Source organism: Prionailurus viverrinus, chromosome A1, assembly GCF_022837055.1.
Source record: "Prionailurus viverrinus isolate Anna chromosome A1, UM_Priviv_1.0, whole genome shotgun sequence".
Taxonomy (NCBI): domain Eukaryota; kingdom Metazoa; phylum Chordata; class Mammalia; order Carnivora; family Felidae; genus Prionailurus; species Prionailurus viverrinus.
Genome location: NC_062561.1, coordinates 172,264,687 through 172,292,115, shown reverse-complemented (window position 1 = coordinate 172,292,115; position 27,429 = coordinate 172,264,687). Strand labels below are relative to the sequence as shown.

Below are 27,429 nucleotides of genomic sequence, written 5' to 3'. Positions count from 1 at the left end.
TGCGGGCCCTTTTGTCCCCCAGGGGCCCGGCAGGAGCAGTAGGGGCGGCGGGGTGCTCGGGTGCGGGGTGCCGGGGCGCGCTTGCTGGCCGCTCGCCGACGGGGCCCCGAGTCGCCGATTCCTGCAGAGTAAGCAGTCTGGCTCCGCTGCGGCCGCACAGTGGCAGCAAGGCTGGGGCGCTGGCGCAGCGCCAGCCCCATCAGAATTAGCTCATTGTTCACTAGCACACTGGCAGCGGAGAGCGGGAGAGAGAGAGAGAGGAGAGAGAGAGACTGAGACTCTTAGAGAAAGACACACACACACACACACACACACACTCTTGGAGAGAGAGCGCGCGAGGCAGGGAGACCTTCCCCTCCTTTTTCCACGGCTGTACTTCTTGGAAGTGAAGCTGGTCTGGGTTTTGTTTCCCTTCCCCCTCCTCTCTCCTCTTCCTCCACCCCTGTCCCCTCCCCCTCCCCTCCCCCTCCCCCTCCCAGCTGTCTTTCTAGCATGATGCCCTTTTTCATCCACATTTGTGTTTCAGGTGTAGAGAGGAGAGAGTGAACAGGGAGCGGGGCTTTTGTCTGTAAGTATATGCCTTCCCATCCCCGGCCGGGAGCGCTGCTTTCTCTTTTGTGTCGGTTTCTTGCCATTGCTCTTAGCTGGACCCTTCAACCCTGCAGAGTTCATGCTTCTTCCCTCTAAATTTTAAAGAGCTGAAGCGTGTACCTTGAAGAAATTCTGGCATTTTGGTCCTGGTGCATTAAGGCTGGAATTTAACTTGAGCTTTTTTTTTTTTTTTAATGCACAAGTTGAGAGGGAGAATTCTTTTGGGAAGGGGTGGGGTTTTTTGCTTGTTGGTATGGTTAATTTTTGTTCTTCTTGCTCATATAGCATTCTTAGGGACTGGTTTGTTTCTTTGCATTAGATGCACTTTGGTGCATGCACCCCCACCCCCTTTATTAAATGAATTTGTATCCCTCCATCCACTTTATTACTCTCTCAGCGCTGCTGCCGCCGCCAAGGGTCTTCTCAGGCATTCGATCTTGCAACACTTTTTCTGCATTTTCTTATAAAGCAGTTGAACTTTGGGGGAGGGAGGGTTTAAAAATACATGACTGCTTTTTGCTGGATGATGATGATAACAATCTGATTTGCATTTATGTGTATCTATAATAACATTATAGGAAAACTCTAAGAGCTTATGATACCCTGTTGGAGAACTTTTAGTTTTTCCATTCATCTTAATTTTTGCCATAACTTATGTTAACAAAAGAACCGTGTTCTGACGACATAAAGGTGGAGAGGAAAATCACTGCAGCATGTACATTAATGTTTATTTGGTATAAAGAGAAGGGCATAATGGTGTATATTCCTGACTCCCCCCCCCCCCCCCCCCGCCAGTGTAGTTTTTTTTTTTTTTTTTTTAAGACACGGAAGGTTATGTAATGCAGTGCCATTTCCAAAAATACCCACTCTGAGGCATTACACTACACGGTGGAAGGCTGATTCCTATTCTGCTGTCTTGATTGCAAATATACTGCCAGTAGTATGTCTGGGAACAAAGAGCAGCCAGAAAACAATCTATTTTTATCGCTTGGTTCTACTTTTAAGTTACTAAACCTTTTGAACTCCCGCAATTTAAAGAGGAACCAAACACTAAGAATAGCCCAGGACTCTGCAGAGCCAGGTACCAGGAATTTCTTTGTCCCCTATTTAAGCCTATAGACCCTTGGAAAGCTCTCTGAGAAGCCCCAGTGGTTACAATAATTTGCATGTAACTTATCTTAACCACAGAAAATGGTTATTTGTCTGTAACCTCTAAACCGGCATTTTTCATTTCCTGACCTGCGGTGAGGCGATTTGTCTTCTGTATTTAAACATATTTTGCAGGTTGATCTCCCTGGACTGAAGAGAGGGAGGGTGCAAGGCCAAGACTGTTACGATTCTCAAAATGGTAAGAATGGGTCATCAGAGGCAATTCTCAGTAGGTTCTCGTGTCTTGATTTCATATAAATATCAACCACACGCCTTCATCCCGCCTCAACCCCTTATTGTTCCTACCCCATTTGACCTTTCAAGGGGTCTTTATCCGTCTGGCATGTGGAAGCTTTGCAGTGCAGCAATTGATATGATTTGGATGTGGTGAATTAGATCTTTTTGATTTGCAGTCATTTTGAACAGAAACTGAAATTCCTCTTTCAGAAGCAAAGATTTATTTAACTTGAACAACAGAAACCGTTCTGTTCTTTAAGAAGAGCGGTGTGTTGTGACATGCATGGAGGGAGGTGGCAGTCGTAGGGCTCAAACAAAGCAATGGATCCTATTTTAGAGCTCACCAGAAGTCACCCTCAGAGTAGGGGTCCGTGTCCTGCTCATCAAACACCTGGACAGTCTGCTCTCCTTAAGAGCAATATATGTGAAGAGCTTGGACTTTATTTTACCTTCATATACCCTGCCTATTGTATCTCAGATATAATTAGCCTTGATACTTTTTGTTGATGTATAACTTCACTTCTCAGCGGCATCTGCTCCGTTTCAGAAGTCAAGCACATTACCTCTGAATGAAAGGGTGACTATTTGTGACAAGCATTGTGATACACACAGAAGGCAGTTTCATTTTGAATGACTGTGGAAAGAGCGAAACAGATGAAATACACATTAAAAACAGCTGAATAAGTATACTGATCTTCTATGAAAAATTTCCTCCTTGGAAATAAGATTGGACTGCGAAGAAAATAATCGAAATGTCAGGCAACTTTTAAGTACATGTCCTACTGCAGATGTCTACACTGTTTAAAACACCTTTCTGCCACTCAGAATGTGTGATTTCCAAATTTAGTTTCAGGTTTTATTTTTTTTTTAATCGAGGGTGGAATTTAATGAATCAAAATTAAATCTGATATACTTGGTGTTTTCTTTGAGAACAACCCAAGTATAAGCTTCCAGGGAGAAGAATGAATCAGAGCAATTAAATGAGTTCAGTTTGAATCCTATTAGCAAGTAAGCTCTCTATTTTTTGTGTGTACCTGTCAGTTCAACAGGTGGGTGGCAAAGCCTTGTGGAAAGTAGCTCTTGCTCGGACTTAGCGGATAGTGACCAAATTAAGGAACTTGAGGTGGACGGGCAAAAGGGATGAACAGAAAAGTAAACCGATCAGCAGGTTTTGTGCAAATGGTTCCCAACTTCCTATTAAGTTCCAATTAGCCACTGTCATAGAGTGCTAGGATGGTAATAAAATGAACCGCGGCACAGTATTTTTGTTTATTTTTCTTTTACTGAGACTGGCCGCATCACTTTGTCTTGTCGCTTTTTATCCAGAGTCTTACCCTCTGTACCACCATAGGTGGACAGACCACAAAGGTTCACATATGCTGTAATATGTCAGGTGACCAGTTTGGTTAAACATAAATTTGACCACTGACTCTGCCAAAACTAGCAGACCTGACTGTAGGTCAAAAACTGACTATAGGTCAGGCTCAAAGAGTAAATACCGTGTTTCTGTATTAGTGAGTGGAATGAGCTTCGTGAAAGGCAAGCGTGTGTGCCAAAGCCGAGAATGAAAGTTGGAACAATTTGAGTGCAGAAGAGTAAATCTGAATTATTATTACATGTTGTTAATTTCTTACAGTTGTCCTTTATGTATGGTGGCAGAATGAGAAATCACAGTGTGTTGCTCTTGGAAGGATTTTTACTCATGGAAAGATTCTCACAACTTTTTGGTGACCCTTTCATCAAGATGTCAGTCCCTTTTGGCACAAGCCCATTGCCTGAAATGAAACCACCGACAGTTATTGTCTGTGGGTGATTCCAAGTAACTTTCTAACAATTTGCTTATTCTGGGAAGCCTGAGCCCTTCAAAGTCTCTGCACCTATTAATGTTAAAAAAAAAAAAAGTTTCATTATATTCTTTTAGAGGCATCTTGTACCTCCTTTTATCCTTTTTGGCAAAATGGAGTTATTTTCTTTCCTTGATTAGAACTGGAATTACTTTGCTGATCTCTGTAACTAGCTTACATGAAGACTTAGCCTACGTACAATGGAAACTTCTTCTAGGGAAGCAGCAGATTTAATACCTGGCCACCTCTACAAAATATATGCACATGCCTTTTCTGTTAAACATGTATTTCCATTTACATAATTTAAAACACTAAAGAGGATCTAATTTCAGTGTATTTATCTGGTTTAGTTAAGGGCTTATGCCAAATACAAATTTATAATCAGCTCATTCCAGGGTACAAAATTACAGGTAGACTTCAGAATTCAAAACAGAACGATCCAGTATCTGGACATTTTACATATACCCTAAAATGATGATATTTCACAACAATAATTTCAAGACACTCAAGACTCCTAGAGTGTCTTTGCATTACCAGAAAAATACAACCACTTTGTTAACTCTCCCAGGCACTGATCACAGTGTATTCTGTGTAGGGGACTCTCTGAGGGCAATTCTGGGGGCACCATTTACATAGTTAAAATATATTGTTATACAACTCAGGAGTACTGTCAAAGGTGCAATTTTGAGTTTACTTTGCTGTGTCTTAGTTGACCAGAGTGTTCTTTTCAATAACTCCTTCCCAAACTTTTTAGGTTATCTGGTACATGTGCATTTTTTTCCAGTTGCCTGTTTTGTTTTGTTTTGTTTGATTTATTTATTTATTTATTTATTTTTGCAATTAACAAGATATTGCAAGTCTGCAGAGATTTTCGGTAATTTATATTTGGCTTTTTGCTAAATTTGAATATCTAAGATATATTTTGTATGGGTTTTTGGTATTTAGGTGTTTTATTTTAAAGGTACTTGCTTCAGATACATCAATGAGAAGAAAATAATTCAGAATGAGCAGATGATCTTGAATAGCTTGAAAAAATAATGTAATCCAATGTCAAGGTTAAGTCCCGATTTACAATATGACTACCCTCTGTGCAGTAAACTTGCCTTTGCGTATGTGTGTGCGTGGACTCACAGTGGCATAAGCATGGACTCATTATGTTTTAATAGAGATCTAGGAATTGGAACTATTTAAGTTCTCTGTAAGGCTGATGCTGAGCTTTTCACAAAGATGAGTTGACTCTATTGTACTGTTCATAGAGCTCTGCTTTTTGTACAGTCTGTGAAGTGGCATTCATGGCTTACAAGGAGACTCTTTCAATAATCTCCCCATTAACATAAGGTTTTCTTATTTAAAGGAGAAAGACAAAGATTGAGGAGGAATGAGGTACTATTGGTCGCTGTGCCATTGGGCTTTGGAATGTAAATTTATAGGTTGCTCAGTTGATTGTGGAGTTGCTGAAGAGTACCTAGGAGGGTAATTTTATCTGGTGCTAGTTTACACAAGGCCTTCCAGCGCACTGTAAGGGGGAGATTGGGGATTGTTTGGGGAATTAGGACAGTAGGGATGATCTATCCGGCTTTAACCCCAGCCCAGCTTCATCTTGAGTTATATAGATAATTCAGGTAGAAGGCATTTGAGCAGAAATCTTTGAATAAACAGTTATTTAGAGTCTCACTCTATTTTAACCTGATGGAATTCTTAAAAACTTGTATGTAAAGCAGATCATCATCAAATACTAAAGACATTCATTTTATTTGAAATCCTGAAATGAGTACTTCTGAAGTAGAAAAATAAACTTCTAAAATGTGAATACTTCACTAAATTAGATGAGGAACCTCTAGATTACAAGCGTTATATGTTAAGTATTCATCCACACTGGGGATGGGGAGCCCTGGGGTGAAATACCGGCTCCCTTGGTCTTCCATATGTTTTTCCTTAGTGCTGTTCCTGGCTGAAAAGTCTCCTAAGGTCTTATCCTCACAGCCAAAGTGAAATGGAGCACTGACATAGTTATCAGAATAATTACGCTTAAAACAAAACAAAAAGCTTGATTTCATCTGATTCATCTTGGTTATTCAGAATGTTCCTGGAGTGATGTAGGAGTGGGAAGGATTTGCCTGAATTATCTGTGTAATTCCTTTGTTCTACGGGAAAAGACTAGGGATAAGGAAATCATATCCGCAAATCCAATTTGAATATACCAGAGGAAAATGTATTGAATGTACTTGGACTATGTCATCTTGGTTGATCACGATATATTAAAAGATTCCAATTTTAAACTGCTCCTTTGCTTTGAACTGGAAAACAGATTAACCATAAATCTCAGCCCACATCTGTAGAAATCATGGTTGCTAAAAATACCATTTATTGGGTCTAAATTTATCTGAAATGGGTATTTCTAGACATATTTTGCAGGTAGGGACAGCTTCAAAGATTTCTATCTTACTGGTTTAAAAAATAGCAGTGACCCTGAAATTGATCTGTGAGGGCATGATTAGCAGCAGCTAATGGTTTAGCAGCTCTAATGGTTTGGGATTTAAGCATTAACATGGCTCTCAACTAAATTCTAAATATCAATTCAGTTATTAGTAGCCATGACATGGTGTTAACCTGGGTGTAACACTAGATTATACTCTCCTGCATTATTGGTTGGTTGGATCATACCCATTTCTTTCATTAACCAAATAAATTACAGGCTCCCAGAGGGTTTATAAATTTCACATAGAGCGCTTAATAAAGTTTTAAATATCTGTTAGAAGTTCAATAAATATTGGGTTGGACTTTTAAAAATTCATCCTTAAGACTTAATCATGTTTAGTTTTGGTGATCTGGAAGTAACTTGTACCCTTACCTTCTTCTTAAGAGGTAGGAAGTTGAAGTGAATATAATTTTAGTTTTCACAGTCATTTTCTATTATTTACTAACAAGAGAAAAAAATTGTGGTTAGTCCAGAAAGCCACTTGCCAAAAGAGAGTGGCTTGCAATTGCTCACATTTACCAGCTTTGGAGCCACACTCTGATCAACCTGGTGATATGCTAGGTTTGATCCAGCTGTGGTAACTTAGAGCTAACAGTAACTTTTCCTGTAGCCATAAAAATCCCTTCTAGGATCCAGGAGGAGCTTTGATCCCAGTACTGGAACTTTAAATCCCCCACTTTATAATCAGATTCTGTGATATTATGGAAATGACCTCAAGAACACAAAGGTGCCATGACTAGAGAGTACTGAAGAAAATGAGAAAAGTTCTTGGTGCGATTGTGCATCTATTCCCATGTCAACTGAACAAGTATTTTTTGAGCATTTTATTTGTGCTTGGTTCTTTGCGTTACAGAAGATGCACACTTGACCTGTGCCCTCAGTCAGCTTAGATTTTAGTTGTGGAAAGAAGGCTAACATGTGTGACAAAATTAATGTAATGCAATAGAATCTAGTTCTAAATTGTAAGATGCAGAAGAGTGATACTATTGAACACTGGGGAATGGGGATTGTAGGGGAAATTTTTTTTTTAGGAGGTGGAAATTAAGCCAGACCCAGAGATGGCAAGTATATGGCATGCATGCCATCACGAACTCCTGCTACCCATGTGGCAGACATTGCTAATCAAGCTTGATATACCCATTATTATTATTCAGCCTGAATCGGATTTCAGAATCCTCAGTATAGAGTTCCGTTAATAATTGGTTGGAGTTGGCACTCAACTGAAAACCTAGGAGTGGACTATTTGCTCCTTGACAGCAGGTGTCATGCCTTCTTAAGCTTTTATCCCTAGGGCTTAACACTAGTCCTTAATAATTATTAAGTGAATGAAGAACTAAGAATATTTGGATAGATTTAGATGAGAGAGAAGTGTATTCCAGATGAAGGGAATACATTAGAAACATATGCTTGCAAGAGTAAGCACGATGCATTTGTACACAGTAGAGACTGTCCTGTTTAGGGCCTCTGTGCCATCAAGCACAGACCGCACAAACTAGATCTAGAAGCCAAGGACTTGATGTGCTAAGCTATAGGAAGCCACCAAGCCAGCATCTTAGAGTTGGCCCAAGGCCATCACTCGGGTTCCAACCTGTCCGCTTCTTTGCCTTTTGATTGTGCCCAACAGAAAGGAACACACACTTCTATATACTCCTGGCTAGATGGTAGCTTATTTTGTTGTTGCATCTCCCTGTCCTCAGGCTGGGGTGGAGTGGTGGAGAGAAGGCTGGCCCCTAGCTACAAGGAATTGGGAAAGAAGAAGGGAGCACTGTTAACCCCTTTCTATTGAGAAGGTAGCACCACTTCCACTGGCCAATTACAGCAGGTTCATTAGCGCACATGTGCCTGGAGAGGGCGTTACTGCTGCCTGAGAGGAGGCACCACACTTCCCTTCATGAGGCTAACTGGGTGGAGCCACGTGCTAATCAGTTGTAACCACATGTACCCGGTTGGTTCCCTCTTTCCACTTCTTCCTGATTAGTCAGACACACTTACTCAAAATTCAAGCCAACACTGACATCATCATCATAAAATTGTTTACAGTTTGAGGCCTACAGGCTGTTACTAAGTTGGTCAATAGTCTAGTGACCATTTGAAGGGAATCTCATCACATGACACACAGAAGTTGGGGAAAGCCAAGACTGAGAAGGATTTTCCTTGAATTTCTTCTGGTTACAGCCTAGACTCATAGCTTAGACTACATCAGCTTCAAGATTTTCAATGTGAAATGATTTCACTAACTCTTTTAGTCCCTTCAGATGAGGCTGGACTTACCTGATTCTCTTGGTAAAAGTAACATAGGTAAACGTCATTCCTTGAATTCTTTATGCCTACTCTCACCTCATACTTTTAAATAATTTATTTTTTAATTTCTGTGTTTAGACCTTCATAAATTTAGTTTCTGTCAGTGGGCAGTCATGTCAGGAACCATGTAAACAAATCTTATTTCTGGCCACAATGGAATATATTTTCCTAGAGGAACCAGGCACTTGTTACTCTAAACATACCCCAGGAGTCCCTCTGTGCCTTTGCTTACTCAATCCTAGAAAGAAGGCTCCTTCTGACAGAATAAAGCCATTCTTCAAGACTGAGTTTAAATAACAGCTCCTCTACGAAACTCACCCCTGCATATCCAGTAGGAATAATCTCATGCTTTCTCTATACAGTCATCACACAACATTCTACTTATTGGCTGGTTTATTTCTGCCCATCTGTTTTTCTACCCTCCAGGTCTGTAAACTTGAAACAAGAACACTGACCACTAGTACATGGGCATGATCACCTCTCTCTTTGGTAGCAGTTGAGACTGTGATGCCTTGTGTTTTGTTTTATTTTGTTTCCTTTTCCTCTCTAGTCAGGATGGTGAATTCAGATGTGGAAAAGTTTCATCACTGAGAGGGAACTCTAGAACAGCTAGTGAAGTTGACTGGCATTCTCTTTCTGCACAGTGGAAGGAAACCCTAACTTTCATTGACATGTCCTAATGGGACGTTGGAACAGATCCCATGTCTCTGAACCAGTCTGATTGTTGCTTCAGTACCTATCCAGGATCTGGCACATCCTTAGTGATCAATAAATGTCTGTGGAATAAATGAATGAGTCAGTAGTTGGGGAAACATGGAGATCTGTTATTTCTGGGCAGAACCAGGCGACTCACCTTGAGATTTATAGCTAGTAACAGCCTAATACTCTGCAGAATTGTGACAGCTCAGGTTGTAAAATTTATGGCCCAGGAAATGAGATGAGCACAGGTAGATTTTGAATTTACTACTGAAAAGCCCCTCGCAATAATCATTAAAGGTAGCTTGGTGGTAGGGAGGTAGGGGGATAGCTAAGTGAAACCTACACACAGTACAGGAACAACTCCTACATTTGGTGCTTTCTTTTATACTTCTTTTGACGGAAGAGGTCCTAAAAGAGTCCAAAAAGTTCACTTGGAATGGCCTGCTGAAAGAGGAATCTCCTCTCAGGGTAGAGTCACCCGTCTCATCTGCAACATTGCTGTGGAGATCCATTATGTGCTGGGTTATTAATGCTGTTTTTCTAGCAGGCCCACAGTTTGTGTCTCAGCAACCTGACTGAGGCGGTCATGATGGTAAAGCATAATCAGCTTTGGTTTCACAAAGTAATGAAATCTTCATAAATATAATCATGGCCTATTATTACCTTCGAGTGGCTCCCATTTTAACGTTGTGCCTTAAAAGTGTTAGGATTATCTAGCTGGAGATGTTTTGAAGCCCTTGACTTTAGGCTGTGCTTGTTCAGCATTCATCCTTACTTTCATAGACAAAAATACAAATGGGACTCGTGTTTGAAAAGGAGAAAGAGAAGATACATAAGAGAACGTGGCCAATGAAAGGAAGGTCTGTTTGCCCCTTTTAAGCTGAAATTGGGAACCAGAGCCATTGATTGGAAAGAAAGGGAGAATAGCTCAGCAGTCATTGCCAGTAATAATATGAGCCAAAGACTCCTACCAAAAAGTAATTAAAACAAGAGGGAGATTCATAATGTGCACAGAAGTTCTGGTGTGGTTGTCCATTTCTAGCTCCTCTCCCTTCTCCACTCCAACCGGTACTCAGATCACCATCACACGCCACTGTCCTTTGATTACTGGGGCAGGTAACAGCCTTCCTGTCTGAACTGCGTTTGATACAATTCCAGCGGGGAAAAGTACTGCAGTCTGGTGGCTGAACAGGGAGAAATCTACAAAAGTTGTTGTGTTTAAAGTGGGTCCAGGCATTTTGAGGACGCTTTTGTTGGATAAAGTCAGTGTCGGATGGAAAACCTGTTCTTGGACAGGAAAGAAGAGAAATTAGGAGAAGATACTGCATCTTAGGCAACCGACATTCAGAACTGTCAAGGAAAAGCTAGAGTTGGTAGTCAGATGGATAAAACTTACTAAGATAGTAATAAACATGACCCAAGTAAGGGATTGCTACTAAGTACTTTTCCAAGAAGTACTGTTTCATGCCCTTCATTAAATGATGGTAGTGAAAGTTACCCAGAAGGCTTACTGGGATCATGATCTGAAAGTCTGTTCTTGTTTTGCCAGGCATTTGCTGAATCTTAGCCTGTCAGTGTGCTGTGTGGGTTTGGCAGCACATGGCTGAACACTTAGCCCAGTGCCTGCTGCATTGTGGGGGACTCGGTGAATGCTGGCTGAAGGAATGAAGAGTGGGCCGGGAAAGGAACCACTCTTTGAAACATGCCACTATCAGGGACTTCCAGTTGTTGTATGGTTCAGAGAATTCAGTTTTGAAAACAGGACTTAATTACAAGTCCAGTCCTTTCCTGCACAGACACCCCAGGATTTGATGGCTTAGTTCCAAGGGAAAAAAAAAAAAAACTCTTTTGAAGAAATGTGCTTGCTGCTTTGGCACTTCCAGCCCAAAGTAATGGGATGTACTCTTGGTAAGATGTTCATTCTATAGGATTGAAAGCTACCTACCAAATAGTGAATACCTCACCAAAATTAAGGACACAGCAAATATTTTTTGATTAATTGGTTGGATAATTGAGATTATATACCCAACCAATTCAGTTAATACAGCATCAGAAATTCTGCCCACATCTTTTCTGAGTCCTCATGTTCATAATTTTGATCCTTCCTTAAGTGGATTTGACTGTTTCTGAAGCCTGGATGCTCTGGACCATAACTGAGTGTCCATTTCATGCTGCCCTGTGGAGACTTGGGTCTAATCATACATCATGGAATGCCCCAGGCCCTTGCATATTTTGCTCACTTCTTGATAATAGAATCTTAAATTGTTCTGATCTTGTTATCAAGGTCTGGGAGCCAAGTCTCCACATCTTTTCATCTTTATTAAGCATATTCTTTTTCCTTTTTTTTTTCATGATGACTGCTTTTAAAGTTTTAATTTTATTATATGAAGCTTAACTGTCTACACTGTCACAATCAATTCAATCAGGGATTCAATTAAATTTGTTCTTTGGCATCCTAGAGCAATTCATCTGATTATTGTGAATTTTTATCAGCTGTTCTTACACTGTTTAGACAAAGCCAGAGGGACGCTGTATTTTTGAGTGGGATGGAATACATTGCATCAGTGTAATCTGAGGATCACCTGCTTTGTTATTTGGTCTTTAGTGCCTTCATGATGATAATAGCTAATTGGCTTGTTACCCCGTCTCTGTTTTTCCATTTTTCTGACTTTAGGAATATCTGCATTTCTTCTGCATTAAATGTTTCCAAACGGAGTCAGGTTAAATTTGTTTCTCTTTCTTGAATTACCATTCTTAGTAGTTTATACACTGTCTCTCTGGGCTAATGAGTGTTTCTTCCTCCACTAGGATGATTTCATATTTTTATGTAGTAGAGTTGACCCTTGAACAACACAGGTTTGAACTGTGCCGGTCCACTTACATGCAGATTTTTTATAGATACAGGACAGTAAATGTATTTTCCTTGTTATTTTCTTAATAACATTTCCTTTTCTCTAGCTTCCTTTATTGCAAGAATACAGCATATAGTACATATGACATATGAAATGTGTTAATATGGCTGTTAAGTTTGGGGGGGTTAAAAACTGCACACAGATTTTTGCACAAGCCGTTGGTGCCTCTGAACCCCATGTTGTTAAAGGGTCAACTATATATGGTTTGTATATTTGAAGATCATTGATAAAGATAAGGTTTTAATTCTTTAAGCAGTTTGTTTTTAAATTGAAATATTGGAAAGCAAAGTTACAGTGAACATGATTTCAAATACGTTTGATGAAAGAAAGATCTTCTGAATTAGACTGTGCATTGCTAGGCCCTCTGCGAAGTTGTTTGAGAGTTCATTTGGGGGTCATATTAAAACAATTTGGTTTCTCAGTAAATGCCCTTTGTAATTAGCTGCAGCCATTGCTAGATACTTGTTTTGTTCTAAACATTTCCTTTCCACGGAAAATTGAAAAAAGACAAAAGTGTGATGACCAGTGTAGCTTGGGTTTAATTAGATCCAAAGTCTTAACGTAACCAAGCCAGAGTTGCTGGTCTAAAAGCAGTCTTTCCTCAAGGACTGTGGCAACACATGGATACTGGAGAGCAAACCCTCTCTGCCCTCAGACAGTGCTAATTGGTTTTAAGGTAAGTTATTTTTGAAGGGCAACACAGGCAGCAGAGCAACAAATATTTTTGAGAAAATGCCTCTTGATAGTAGGTGTCAGAAATTCAGCATTAGGGCACGAAGCAGAGATGCTCAGCGCCTCCTGTACTTGGGGTATTGAAAACCGGCCCCGGCACTCTAGGTGGCCCTGGGGAACTGGCAGAGGAGGTCCATATCGACAGACAGTATTCTATGAGAGGAGAGGCTGGGTTTGCATCCTGCCTTCTCTACTGCTGGGTTCTGTGGGCAGGCTCCCTGATGTGTCTCCCTCAGTATTCTCATCTGTAAAATGAGGATGATGGAAAATGGCAGCCAGTCCAGATCCCCTTATGCGTGTGCCTCAACCTGTTGCGGCACTGTGATGTATTGGTGAATTTCATCCTTGGAACCACACCGAGGATTAAATAAGCACACCTGGGAAACATGCCTAAAGACATTATAGTGAACCCGTGTGTGCATTTCCACAGAAAACTGGGGTCTCCAGATTTACATACTCTCCCTGTGTGGGTTCCAGCAACTCCTGTGTATTGTTCATAGTTCTCTTCCTTTGGAGAAGTCAAGTTTTAATGATTGGTTTACAAGGGAAGAGAGACTGAGGGGGAAAAAAAAAACCAAAAACATGAGATCAAAGTATTGTGTTGTTGGAGAATGTAGTCAGGACTTAGAATCAAGGCCTGAGTTTCTTTGTTTTGTTTTAATTTTTTTGGTAATGTTTATTTTTGAGAGAGAGAGAGAGAGACAGAGCATGAGTTGGGAGGGGCTGAGAGAGAAGAAGACACAGAATCTGAAACAGGCTGCAGGCTCTAAGCTGTTAGCACAGAGAATGATGCAGGACTCGAACTCACAAACCTTGAGATCATGACCTGGGCTGAAGTTGGACGCTCAACCTACTGAGCCACCCAGGCACCCCTTGAGTTTCTAATACTACCTTTTTCATGTCCATTAGAATATAAGTGAGGTAATTTTGCCTCCCAAGTTGGCATTCCTCTTCCTTTTGCAGTTACCTTCACACTCTTGATGTATGTGTGTCTTTGGTGACTCCCAGCCCTGAAACCCTACATCAATTTGGGTGGGTGGCTGCCCCTTTGGGTCTTATTTGCTTCCCACAGTACTGCCTGACTGAGCCCTCATCCCTCCTAAATCAGACCATGCCTCCTGCCAGTGAGGTTGAAAATCCAGGTTGTGCACGGGGGCACATCCATCCTAATCTTACTCTTATCCTCTGGTACTTTTAGTTTTTTGCCAGTTTTTGCAGAGGACAGGTTATGGAAACTTCTTAGTGGCCTCTCTGTGACCTGAGCACTTACAGCATGTGGGTACAGATCTGACTGTATTTTTCCTTTTTTAAAAGCCAAACTTATAAGACAATCAGCTAGCATCTGATTTAAACTACTTTTAGTTATAGCCTCTTGCAATAGAAATGACTTTTTCCCTCCAAATTTGGTGATCTGTTATGATGCTGTTGAAGAGGTAGCAGTCTTTAAATGACCAAGGCAGTGCGGGGCAAGCGTGAAGCTGCAGAGTGGCTTAGGCTGGGGGATTTATTTGCAGTTGCCAGTAGAAGAGGGCACACTGATGGGAAGAGTGAGTGATTTCTTTGGGAATGAGCACTTGGGGACAAAATGCACACTTTCTGGAAAACTCAGTCTTGAACTTGTCAGCAAAAGGAATGCTTTGATATTTCCACAAACTCCTCAAAAGCAACTGGCTATCTCATCATCCACCTAGAGCAAGAAAAGTCCAAAATTCTTAGGTCTAGATAAAAAAAAAAAAATACTAGTCTTTGAAGCCTTTAACAAAAGAAACTGATTTTGGAGGACTTTTATGTTGGTGAAAATTTTCATAAGGTTTTCGTGAGTAGCACATACTTTGGGACAAGAGGAAAAAATGGCATTCTTGGTGAGTAGAAATCAGACTTCTTATAGTTATTTGAAGGTGAAACTCAGCATACCTAACATTACTTAAACCAGCTAATAAAAGCAAGACGAGATGTTTCCTATTAACCTTGGAATGTGCTTGGAAAAAGTCCTGCTAGCTCCAGATGTCTGATATTGGAAAGCATATCAGCAGCATTACCCTCGTTTGTGACAGAAAATACCATGCAGAAATTCACAAGTGCCCTTTGTCATAGTGAGCGCAGTATAGTTTTCTTCTTTTTCTCCCTTTCTCCCCTCACCCCCGGGGCCTTCCTTCTTTTTCTTCTTCCCCTCCCTTCTCATCTTTCATCTTAAAAGTAGGAGAAACATTGCAAAATATAGTGTTTCTAATTACAAGTAAAACCCAATTTGTATGAAGGAATAAGGTGGTCCAGACTTAGAAACCCAATGTGTTAAGTAAATATTTAGTCTGGTTCCACTCCAGGGAGGTAAAAGATTTTATTAACATATTTGTTGAGGTCATGGGGTCAAGGAAAAACTTATGCTGTGCTTAAATGCCTGAGGGGCCCCCTTTTTTTTTGTTTTGCTGCTAGTTAACAAAGGCCAGTATTTTTTTTTTTCTGCTGAAAAGAGCAAATATCTTGTTTTGTGGCCTTTACTTTCTTATTGTTCATTCACAAACTGCTTAATCTCAAACCAGAGCTTTAAAAAGCTGCTTTATTTTTTCCCTTTGTTTGGAAAAATCTCTCCTTAGATATCCCTTTTGAGATTTGTGTCCAAGCTTTGTTCTCGTACTTACTCTTCTGGTTTACTTTGGGCTGTTATCAGCTGTTTGTACTTTGTTTTGTCTTCATCACCGAAAAGAAAAATCGTCCATTAAAAGTCAAGATTTGAAGCATTCAACTTAATTCCTTGAGTCCAGTCCACAGTTTGGCTCGGATTACTGTACCAGGCTGACCTCCAGCCCAGGGGAGGGTGCCTTGGCAGAAATCTGAGAATTCCTCGATCAGTAACTCCCTTTTTTGGATTTATGGAGTCTTTACGTGGATTGCTTTGTGCTGAGCATGTTCCTGTTGGAAAGGAATGAGGCAGGGGTGAGAGGAGGAGTTTGCGCAACACACGTTTGCAGCTGACCTCGGTGTTCACCACGCTCAAATTAGCCAGCTGCCGCTGCAGCCTGCCTTAAACCACGCACCATCAAAGCCTGAAAAATCACACAACAGTCTCAGATAGTGGTGGCAAAGCAAAGTTGGATCATTGTGTTAACCTTTTGTGGCTTGCTCCCGACTTGATTCGTGGCTCCTCTCGAAAGTCTTTGCTATTATTCTTAGAAATCAAAATTTTAAAGACTCAGCAGCTAAACAAGCAGCATATTATATTGTGGAACAGAGTGACTGGGAAAGCTCTTTGCGCTGACGATTAATTTCACATGTAAACACTTTCGTTTTGTTGCCAGCGAGGAGATTTCCTTTTCCTTTCTCTGCCTCCTTGAAATCTAGAAATAAAATTCCACAGCTGTCAGGTTCCCACATATTCATCAGCGGCCTCTCAAGATGGCTTCATGACGAGCAGAGTGAATTTAAAGAATTCTACTATGAAAGTCTACACAGCTTGTCTCAGACACCCCAACTCACAAAGTAAAGAACTCTAAATCTCTCGCCTGCCTGTAACAGGTAGTAACACGCTGCATGGGAATAAAACGTGGATGTTTTCCGTGCCCATAGTGGACACACGCACCCAAAGCAAAGCTCATGCCAGTGGGCTTAGCCAGTGTGAGCTCTCATCATCTTGTTCCTTGAGACCCAGTTGTCTCCTCTACCCCTGTTTCTACAGGTTAAGAACTTGTCGGGCCACAGAAAAGCTGAGAGTGTCAGCAGGTGCTATAATACAGCAGTGCCCTAAAAGGTCCTGGTTTCCTTTCTAGCAGGACGGCACTTATGGCTGAGTGCAATAGTCAGGTGTTTGCAATGCTTTCTCTGTAATTACCCATTGTTACCGCAGCCAGCTTCTGTGTGTGTGTGGCATTTAGGTGGCTGCATGTTTCATTTAGTTCCCAAACAAGAATGTTTGCCAACTTGGGCACCAACTAACACTTACTCTGCTTTCCAGAGTGCGCACAGGTGACATATGTTATCTGAATGGCCCAGTGTTCTGTCTTTTTATCTGTCTTCTGGTTGCAGGGCATTTCCTCCATGGTGTGCTCCATCTCCAGACAGCACTCGCAGGGTTAGGCGGATCGCTAAGACTAGGTCTCTAGAGAGAGGGAGCTGAGTGCATCATCTTTTGGCACCATCTGATCTTTGATGTAATGCTGTTCAGAGAAAATGATCCTTGTAACTCATTTATGGTTTCAGTTTACATCCTGCCCTCTCACATGGCCAACAACACCTGGGAGCAGACTAGCTTTTGAGGGAGATTCTTAACAGCACCACTTCAAAAGGTATCTGTAGAAATGAAGTACATGTATATGCATATAAATTCTCCTTGTAATACAGTACCCGCTTTCATGACCTCCCAGCCAATTAGTCGGAACAGAACATGTACACACGCAGACACACACACATACTATTTAGTTGGCAGAGATTACGAAATATGCTACTTTGCTGTTTGAAGAATTAATTATGCAGGTTGGACACCTGCTCCCCTGGTCTGTTTTCCTAATTGCAGCGGGTGGGCACCTGTCCTTGTTAAGTCATAAAAGGGCCATGTGTGTGCATTCCTTAAGCACACAGAACTCCACCAAGGATAGAATAATTGTGGTCATTAACAACCAAGCCATGCAACATCTTCATAGCAGGTTGCTAAGAAGGCATGTTAACCAATTAATAAGTTCCATATACATATGTGATGTTCAGGCTCTGAAATGGCCATGAACCTTCCTTTGAGGGTCATTCTCCTATAACAGGCTCTTCAAAGAGCTACTGCTAAAGAGAGAAGTGAAGAGAGGAAAATACAAATTTAGAGCCAGGAAACATGTCAATTTGTTTGATTCTGCGTGTGGACCATACTATTGGAAAACATGCTGCAAGATTTTAAATGAAACGCTTAGGAGAGGTTTAAAGAATTTAAATGATAATTTAGTTTGTGTGGTTTTAGGACCTTGCAGGAGTTGTCTCTGACTCCCCCCACATTTTATTTTTCTAATCTGGATACCAAGTAATAATATATTCAGTGACAAGCATGAACACTCAGCCTTTCTCAGAATTCAAGCAAAACTTTTGTATGTTCTCCAGTTTAAAACAGTAAAATTTTCCTTGCCTCTGTATTTTCTCAAACACTCAGGTTTTCTTAATTGTTGAGGATATGGCTTGTTTCTCTGGTTCCTGACTTCTGGAAGAATAGTATTCCAGAGGGTTTTGAGGATTTTGCTTGACCAAGAGCAAACAACTATTTTATATATGGAATATATAGAATAATTTAAAAGAATAGGTATGGAATATATAGAATAATTTAAAAGAATATGTATCTTCTTGATAAAAGAACGCAGTCTTCTATTGGGAAGATTATGGCAAGCTTTGGTTTACTTGTTTAATAAAACAATAGTTTTGTACTGCCATGTGTATTACTCAGAACGCTTACATTTCTGAGATGTAAACCACTACCAACAACAGAGAACTCAATGAAGTTTAAAAAAGAAAAAATTCGATTAATTGGCCTTCATGAAAAACATGAACTTGAATTCAGAAAACTGAATGAATAGAATGAGTTGAAGCCATGTGTCCACCTTTGGAGCATCAGCTGACCAGGACCAAAAAAGAATGAACAGGGTTAGGGTCCAGCAGGAACAGATGGACTTCAGGAAAACAGATCAACTTACCTCTGTTTTCTGACCCATATATTACCAGCACCTGATATTCAGAACCAGGTAAAAGACTGGGTACAGCAGCCTGTGGGGTTGCATTTGTGCTATTGCTATTATGGCCACTGAGAGCCGCAGTGAGACCTCCTGGCCATCGGGTGCTTTCCCACATGGACCTCATTACATCCTTACCCTGAACCCACTATCTTCCTTGGCTTGCGTCTGGTAACCGTTGGATCTCCTCCCAGATCTGCTCACTGCCATCCCCATTTCCTCTGATGACAGCACAACTGGATGGTTTGCTGAGTGTTGGTTTTGTTTCTTTAGCCTGTGGAGACGGGTCCCAACAACTATTGTATTTGACATAACCTATACGTTTTTGCTAATTGCACTTAAAGCACACTATTAATTTGCTAGGGCTGTCAAGACAGAGTACCAAGGATTAGGTGGCTTAACCAACAGAAGTTTGTTTTCCCACAGTTCTGGAGTCTGGAACTCTGAGGTCAACCTGTCGGCAAGGCTGGTTTCTTCTGAGGCTGTTTCTTTGGCTTGTCGATGGTCATCATCTCCCTGTGTCCTCACGTGGTCTTTCCTCTATGTGTGTCCGTGTCCTCATTTCCTCCTGATAAAGACACCAGTTTTATTGGGTTAGGGCCCACCCTGATGAACTCATTTTAACTTAACTGCCTCTTTAAAAACCCTATCTCCAAACATACCCACATTCCAACTGGGGGGTAGGTTTCTGACAGGAATTTTGTACGTGAGGGATGCACAATTCGGCCCATAGAACACCCTTCTATGAAATGATCTTTTTTGAAGGTCTGTCATCAAGCCCCCCCACCCGCCCACCCCCCCACAGCCGGCACAACTAGATTTGCGCTCCTAAGAGGCAGGAACTGTATTTCTCTTCTTGCAATCCCTAGAATTTAGCAGTGTCCTGGCACACTGCAGGTGCTTCCCATACTTGAAGTGAATGCATGCATGGGCAAAGGCATTCTGAGGTGTTTGAAAGCAAGGGTAATGGTCGTCCTAGATCTTTTCCCTTAAGTCCTTTGTTTTAGAGTCTCAAAACACCACTAGTGTGAAAAAGAACCAAGCTGTAATGTAGGTAGTGTATTTCCAGTAATCTACCAACTTTTTCCAAATCCAAAAAAGGTTAAATATCCACTTTAGATGCTATAGCCAGGGGTATGCTGAGTTCTTAGAGACCAACCAAGCAAGTTTTAAGAATGTAACTAAGATTTCTCTATCCCTGCCATTTTTGGCTTGAAGTTCTGAGTCTCAAGGAGACTGGAAGAATTTACCACAAGGCCAAAGTGACATTTCTTTTTCCTAAAGAATACAATGATTACTTTATGATTCAAACACTAAAAAATGCCCTTGGTCAATTCATGTCTAAATTAAATATGTTTCAAAAGGACCAATTTGGGTTAGGGGAGGAAGTTTCCTTAGTTGTGGGTTTTACTATCAGATACTCATGTTCCTGAGTTCTTTGGCAAAAAAAAAAAAAAAAAAAAAAAATCATTGTTTTTATTTAAAAAAAAAAGGAAAGTTCTTAGAAAAAACAAATTGTAAAAGTAACAAGCAAAATGATTTATGAGGCAAGCTATTTATCCCTGCAGATTGGACTTGGGCGGCTTTCATAGTGATGCTTTGAACCTGGGAAGTTAAATGCGGAAGCAGTGTCATTTTGTTAAGATGGAGTGTCACAGAAAAGCTCAAGAACAGAGACATAACATTTACTTGATATTACTTCTCATAGTGTCCGTGTGCCTAAGTTTTTACATGTATTTGTGTCAACATTTTTGGTTTGCAATGGAACTTCATTTCTTGCTATATGTGTAATATTTGAAATTGTACTTAAAGCCTGTTTTTAAAGGTAGTAATGTAAAAATGTTATCATTGTATATTTATATTAAGTGAATCTACAGTTGATTCCAGTTGGGAATCTCCTTAAATTAAGCACTAATTGGTACTTTGTATGCTGTGACATTGTTTTAAGCCCTAAAAAAAGCTTATATATTTTAGATTGCAATTTTGTGGTCTTCCCCCATTCCCGGTTAGAGGGAGTGTCAGGGGTGACTTGTCTGTCCCAAATGAGGTAGGTGGTAGAATTCTCCCAGAAGGATCTGAGCACAGGAGGGGAAAGCTGAACAAAAGAAAGGAGGTTCAGGCTGGGGGAACCACGTGGCCCAGAAAGCAGACCTGTCCAAAGTACGAAAATAGGTCCAGTTCTTGCAGGATGAGCTCTCAAATATTTAAGATATAAGAGAGGTGATAGGCAATTTGCATTCTGGGGTGATTTGAGGGCATCGGGGTAGTGGGAAGAACTGACGTTTAGAATCTGGAAATCTAGTTTTAGTTCATGTCCTATCCTCCACTCACTTGTGGCTTTGGGCAAGTGGATGACCTTTTTGAGTTTTTGTTTTCTCATCTCTGAAATGAGAAGACCTATTTACAGGTTTATTGTCAGGATATATTAGGGTGATATATGCAAAACTAACTGGGATGTGCCATAAACGTTACTGGAGTATGGCAAAGATGGGTACTGTTAAACTACCCCCAAAGAATCAACACAGCCATCCACTGCTCCTACCTCAGGCCCCCTGACCAAGCGGATTACCTGGGACACTGAAAACATTACACTTAGCCCAGTGACTAGGCTACCACATCTCTGCTTCCAAAACCAAAGATGTTACCTCTGCTTGTTAACCTAGTAGTGAGATGTGATTCTCAATATTATTTATTAAATGTGAGGCTTATTTAGAGCATTTAGTGAATCAGATCTGGAGGGAATCTTATCTAATTTTCTCCCGTCCTCTCCCCTCCCTTCAAGCCAGGCTATATCAAATGTGAATTAACTCTGGCAGATGGCTGTTAGATTCTGTTTCTAAATTTCTTGAAGGAAATTTCACAGTTTTTCTTCTTTAAATTCTTTCAGTCATTTAACAATTCTTATGCCAAGTCCTTCCTTATAGCTGACCTAAATCCATGTTGTAATTTAATTCCTAACCCCCTACTCCTGTCTTTCCCAGAGATGGAGAACAGCTGGTCAGCAACCTTCTTATGATAATACCCTCTGTATATTTAGACAAGAATTACTCAGTTTGACTCACACTCTCCACCTTGTCCCAGCTCTGCCCCCACCCCCAGATTCATCAGCTGCTATACTCTGAGTCATTCATGGCGATGCTGCCCATCTCCCTGCCTCTCTCTTGGACACTTTGCTACTTTCAGGCACGGGACAGTGTTGCCAGGGGCCACATGGACCTGGGGAGAATGCAGGCCACTTGTTCCTGCCCTCATGCTTTGTGCATAATGTTGAACTTTATAATCAATTATCAGAATAACCCCTAACAGTGTTTTATGGGTGTGTGGCACATTTATCTCACGGAGTTTTGCAAGCATACTTATCATAGGTTGCTTTGAAAGTTAGGCCTCCCCAGTACCTTAGTTTGCTCAGCCAGTCATGTCATAAGGCTGCCATTTAGCATGCTAAAGGTAACACTGATTGACATCTTTGTTCTGTTGGGACTTAGTCCTGGGAGACACTGAGCCAGAACTCTCCTGAGTGCAGTATACATTTGGAAGCACACAACAGTCTGAAAGAGGTGATGGGCTTCCCCAGTGCTCCAAGGTGCCATCAGGAAATAAGTGACACTGAGGGGGATTGAGCTCATGAAGTTGATCCCGTGTGGTTTCAGAGTGGATGCTGTTTTTAATTTGAATGTGTGTGCTTTTATGTCTCTGTAGGTTTATTACCCAGAGCTCTCTGTCTGGGTCAGTCAAGAACCATTTCCAAATAAGGAAATGGAGGGAAGGCTTCCTAAGGTAAGATCCCTACCTACCATTTTGTTATTTTTTTTTTTTTCAATTTCAAGGCAATTAAAAAAAATCAGTGTCTTTTTTAATATCCATCTAGTCTACAATAATAATCCATTGACATGATACTGTTATAACTTTGGAAATAAAATATACTAATATGTGTGTATATGTATTATATGTGTGTGTGTATATGTATATATATATATGTATGTATATATATATGTATGTATATATATATATATATATATATATATATATAAGGTTCTTATATATATCATATAAGAATAGTGGAATCAATTTATCCAATGTACATTTTACAGGTTTTCAATTTGTTCCATACTTGGGTAGATAAACTCCTGTATGGTGATTAAACTGAAAAATATCTTAAAGGTAGAAGATGATGACACTTTTGTCTGGTAATAGTGCCCAAATGTCTGATGAAATTCCCCAAGAAACAAAACAGAAGGAACGCAAAAAACTATTATTTTTCTTTCTTCTAATTTTTAGGCCTAAAAATATTTTCTACAAACATGCTTTCATTGTTCTGACATCTTAGGTATGGCAATTTTCTGCCTTAAGAAAATCTGTCAAATTTACATTTTGGATTTTAGCACCATTTCCAACAGCAACAGTTTTTAGGGTAGATACCTTTGGACTTTCCTGTTAAGGTAAATAACAATTTGACCTTGAGGAGGACTGTACTTTTTACCACTGACCTGTTGATTTTGCAATTAAGAAAGAAAAAGTGCACTGAAAATAAAATTTCCATTTAAAAGTTTCATAAGTGTAATTGACAAATGGTGAGGCCTTCCCAGATCTTATTGACTTTTTAATGTTTGAGAAATTCTTACTTACACTAAATGGTTTCAGCAGTTCCCTTTTACTGACAGGCAGAACTTGAAGAGATTGTGTCAACTGGCAGTTTGCATTAAGAGAAAACAGTTCTAAATCACTTTTAGTCTTTCAGAGAACTTCTGACGGTGCAGAGTGAAACCACTATTAGGAAAGTGGGTGAACAAAATGATTCTGGCCATGCTCTAGCTACACTTGTGCTGTCTTATAGAGCTGGGATGGAGGTGAGCTAGTGTACTGGAGCTTTACTTACGACACACACACACCCCACCTCACCAGACTACCTCCCCACCACCACCTACCACTCAACCATCCCCCTAGCACAGCCCCTGCACCATACCGCCTCAACGCAACCCTACCACACTGCCACACCGTCACCTTACCAACAGCAGTAGTGTAACTCTCGACATCCTTTACTGAGAAGCTCAGGGCATAATTCGTCCAAGCAGCTGAGGGTAAGACATGATAATGGAAGGGGTAAAGAGAGTATAGTGTTTTCATTATTTCTGTCCCATTCAGCCATCCAGAAGTCCTTGATACTGGTGACATCAACCAGAGTGACAAGACTAGGCAAGTTCTTCAATGAGGTCAACAATGCCTCCCTTTTTCTTAGAAGGCCCAGGTCATCGGCCTTGCCTCCATTGAGGCATCCTCCAGGAGGTTGGCACAATGAATCCTGAGATTCAGGTCTTCTGTTAATCTCTTTCCTCTCTTCATATGTGAAGAGTACTTTACGCATATTTGTCCTTCCCAAGCACTTTCTTTGTAGAAAAGCATATCTTTGCATAATAGAGAAAAATAATTTTGACTTACTTGATCCGAGCCACATGACTGAGTAATTGGGGGATTCATACACTAACAGTCCTCAGCAGAGAGAGGCCACCCAGCTTGAGGTAGATGAGCCACAGGAGCGTCCAGGAGCACCGGTCTGTGGAAGTCACTGGACACATCTGTTCCTGCTTCTCCAGCCTTCTAGATTGCTGAAGATCCTCAGTCCTTGGGAGCCATTATGTGCTGGATAATGGAGGAAGATAGAATTAGTTTTGCCTGAATTCTTAGAAGGCCTAACTTCTGGAGAAATAAGACTACATTGTAGTCTTCCCTTGCTGCAGAAGCCTACAGTTGCTTCAGTGGGTGCAGACTTTATTCTTTTTTTCAAAAAATGAGGGACAGGGATTAAGGGCTAAAATCTAGTAAATTCCAGCCTCCAAAGGGAGGATGTGCAGAACTTTTTCTCCCCAGGAGCTTCTCTCCCCCTAGGCTTGTTGGGTTGTGGTCCCTCAGGGTGCTTTGCTAGCACACCTGCCTGCATGGCTTACCACCACTTCCTTGCAATGTCCAGTCACTTGGGTATCTCCTATATAGCAAGTTGCCGAAGGGCAGGATGGACAGGGACTGTTTCTGCCTCTGTTTTAATCTTGGTAGCCTTAAAATCTGAGTACTCAATCCACAGTAGGCACTCAGAACATGAAAAATTAAAGAAGACATAAATGTTTGCGGGGGGGAGGGGCTCAGAAGAGAAAAAAACAGTAAAAATGGTACTTTCAAATCTGAAATAATCTCCTTCGTATTTTTTGGTCTGGAAAGACCTCTCCCCAAATTACCCAGAATCCCACCCAACGCTGTGTATTTTCCACGGAGGTAAAAGATCAGTAAGACAGAGACTTACGTAGAGACAAATGTTCTATATATTCACTCTATATTAACGAACAAAGTATGAACTAAAGTAAGCAACTTTAAGGCCAGTCACGTATAGAGTGCAGTTGAGTGAAATAACACTTAAGAACTTTTGATTTCCCTTCCTGGCCTGTGATAATTAGCACCCATTGAATTCTTCATTTATCCAAAACCTAAGTCTTCCATATCTTGAAACGTGCTGATGGCTGATAGAGGAGCAAGAACACACATTTTAAAAGCACCAGGATTATAGTGGATTTTTTTAAAAAATCTTGGGGTTGTATGCCAAAACGTCATGATTAAATTTATTTTCACAACTGTAAAAGACTGCCCAATATAATGATTTTGGAAACTTACCTAGATCCTTAATTGTGTGTGAGTGGTAATTATATTTTAATTCAATTTTCTGATTTTGTCCTATTGCTATTTAGTTGTGCCAAAACAACTTCTAAATCACAGTCTCTAAGACTGGAACACTGAAGTACATACTGAGTGGATTTTCTATAGATCCGGAAATGTAGTATGCTCGCAGAGTCTGAAATTTTTAAACCCAAATTTAGGCATACCAGATGTTTAACATGAAAAATCTATACAGTAAATAAGACTTATTAAAGCTAAATTATCTATTACATTTAGTTCATCCTGGGGCTGCTGAAAACATTTATTCAATTTCAAGTTGTTTTAAAGTCCCTGACTTCTGAATTCTTCTTAAAAAGAAATTCAAATGCCATAATTTACAGACCTCAGAGCAAGATTATTACTTTACTCATACCCAGTCAAAATAGCTTGTTATAAATGTCCTATTGGAATATGTCACCTGAGCAAAAAGGGAAAAAAAAATCTCTTAAAACCATATTGGATAATGTACCTGAGACAACTACAGCAATTAATGGTTTGGCTGACAGACTGTTGTCAAATCACTATTTTCGTATCTGATTGGGGCATACGGGGTTAGCCCTGTATTTTTCAATTACACCTTGGGCAAACGGGCTTCCTTGACCTGCCCTCTTGCTGTTTGGTTATGATGGAGAGCTTCTCCTCGCGGGTGCTTGATGGAGCATCAGTCACACTGCAGTTGGATTATTCTAGACAGAAGCACAAACACCTCACTTATCAGGCTTGTGAGGACAGATTTAGAATAGCCCCAGGCCAAACTCGCTGATCTCACTCTCTCCTGGCCTGGGTTTCACACTGTCTCCCTCTTTCCCACTCCCACCTTTGGTACCGCTTGTGATTCTGATTATCAGACCCACATGGACTGGGCCAGATGTTCAGAGAATGAACCATACATAAATTACATCTGTACAAGCTGTGATATTCTTTTAAACATTTTTTTATTATATGTTGTCAAACAGGCAATTACCCACCTCCACAGCCATTGAATGCTTTAAGCAAAATGTATTAACGCTCATGAGCACCTCTTACCCAACCTCATGTTGGGCCCTGTCTGATACTAGAAACTGTCCTCAGAAACCTGACTCTGGGGAATGCTGCCTCCCACATGGCTGGGCACAGCCATCAGAGAAGCACTTGATTCTACTGAAGCCAAGGCAGCTAGTGTTTAATTACTTCATGCCCCCACAGACCTAATATTTACATTCAGGTGAACTGTGTTTAATATGTAAACTCTGCAAAACATCGGGAGTTCAAGGATAAAAGGCGGGAGGGAGAGGCAAAAAATTTCAAATGGTTTCACAAGCATGACTAAGTGCCTTTTGTGTGTGTGTGTGTGTGTGTGTGTGTCCATCTGTTTGTGTGTGGGTCCACCTGCTTTTCAGGGAAGCCTTCCTGTCCCCAAGGAGGTGAACCGCAAGAAGGATGACAAGATTGAGGCTGCCTCCCTGACTCCACTTGGCAGCAGTGAACTCCACTCCCCAGGCATCAGTTACCTCCACTCTTTTTAATCGTTAACACCTCCATTTGTATTACATATGGTGTATGGGTATTGATGAGGTCATGGTATCATATATGGGATTTTTTTCTGTGTAAATCATCAAGTATAAGAAGAAACTATGGGACTCTGAGCCTTGCTTTAGAGAATTTACAGTGGACAAATAGGTATCATCAAACCAGTTTTTAATCATTCTGACTCAAGTGAAAACGCTCAGAATTTCACACTGTGAATCCACGTTTACAACCCTTACAGGTGGGCCTTCAGGCCTGGTTCTCGATGACGATGTCTTCCACAACTCAGACTCCCTCTGCTGTCACACAACCGGTCCACTCCTGCCTTTTCACTCACACAGCTCCCTACTGCTTCTTGCAGAGGCTGAGAGTCCCCATTTTTTTTTTCATTTAGATGTAACAAGCCTAGTAGTTTATGTTCATCAATTGTCTGTATATCTCTATATTTTATCCATGTACTCTTTTGATGTATAGAAGTAGTTTGAAACTCATTGTTTCCTTGTGGTAAGTGACCGAGATGCTGCCACAGGACCTGAGACACTGATGAATGGTGCTATTTTGGACTTTCAACATGCTCCTTGGCGAGG

General features: G+C 40.8%; 1 protein-coding gene across 2 annotated transcripts; it reads left to right on the top strand.

The window, feature by feature from the left end:
* NREP (neuronal regeneration related protein) lies at positions 1–27,305 on the top strand. Of its 2 annotated transcripts, none has more exons than XM_047866974.1 (5): positions 1–128; positions 527–568; positions 1,876–1,939; positions 22,337–22,414; positions 26,716–27,305. In XM_047866974.1, exons 3-5 carry the CDS (start codon positions 1,937–1,939, stop codon positions 26,839–26,841), a joined length of 207 nt encoding a protein of 68 aa, XP_047722930.1. In that variant the 5' UTR covers positions 1–128; positions 527–568; positions 1,876–1,936; the 3' UTR covers positions 26,842–27,305. The 2 variants fall into 2 exon arrangements, with proteins under 2 accessions (XP_047722930.1, XP_047722938.1); XM_047866982.1 differs by lacking the exon at positions 1–128 and adding an exon at positions 190–394.
* The last annotated feature ends 124 nt before the right edge of the window (positions 27,306–27,429 follow it).

Bases quoted from the DNA above. Each gene is read 5' to 3' on its own strand.
- NREP (XM_047866974.1), top strand. The intron at 22,415-26,715 runs GTAAGATCCCTA...CCTGCTTTTCAG, and splicing joins TGGAGGGAAGGCTTCCTAAG to GGAAGCCTTCCTGTCCCCAA.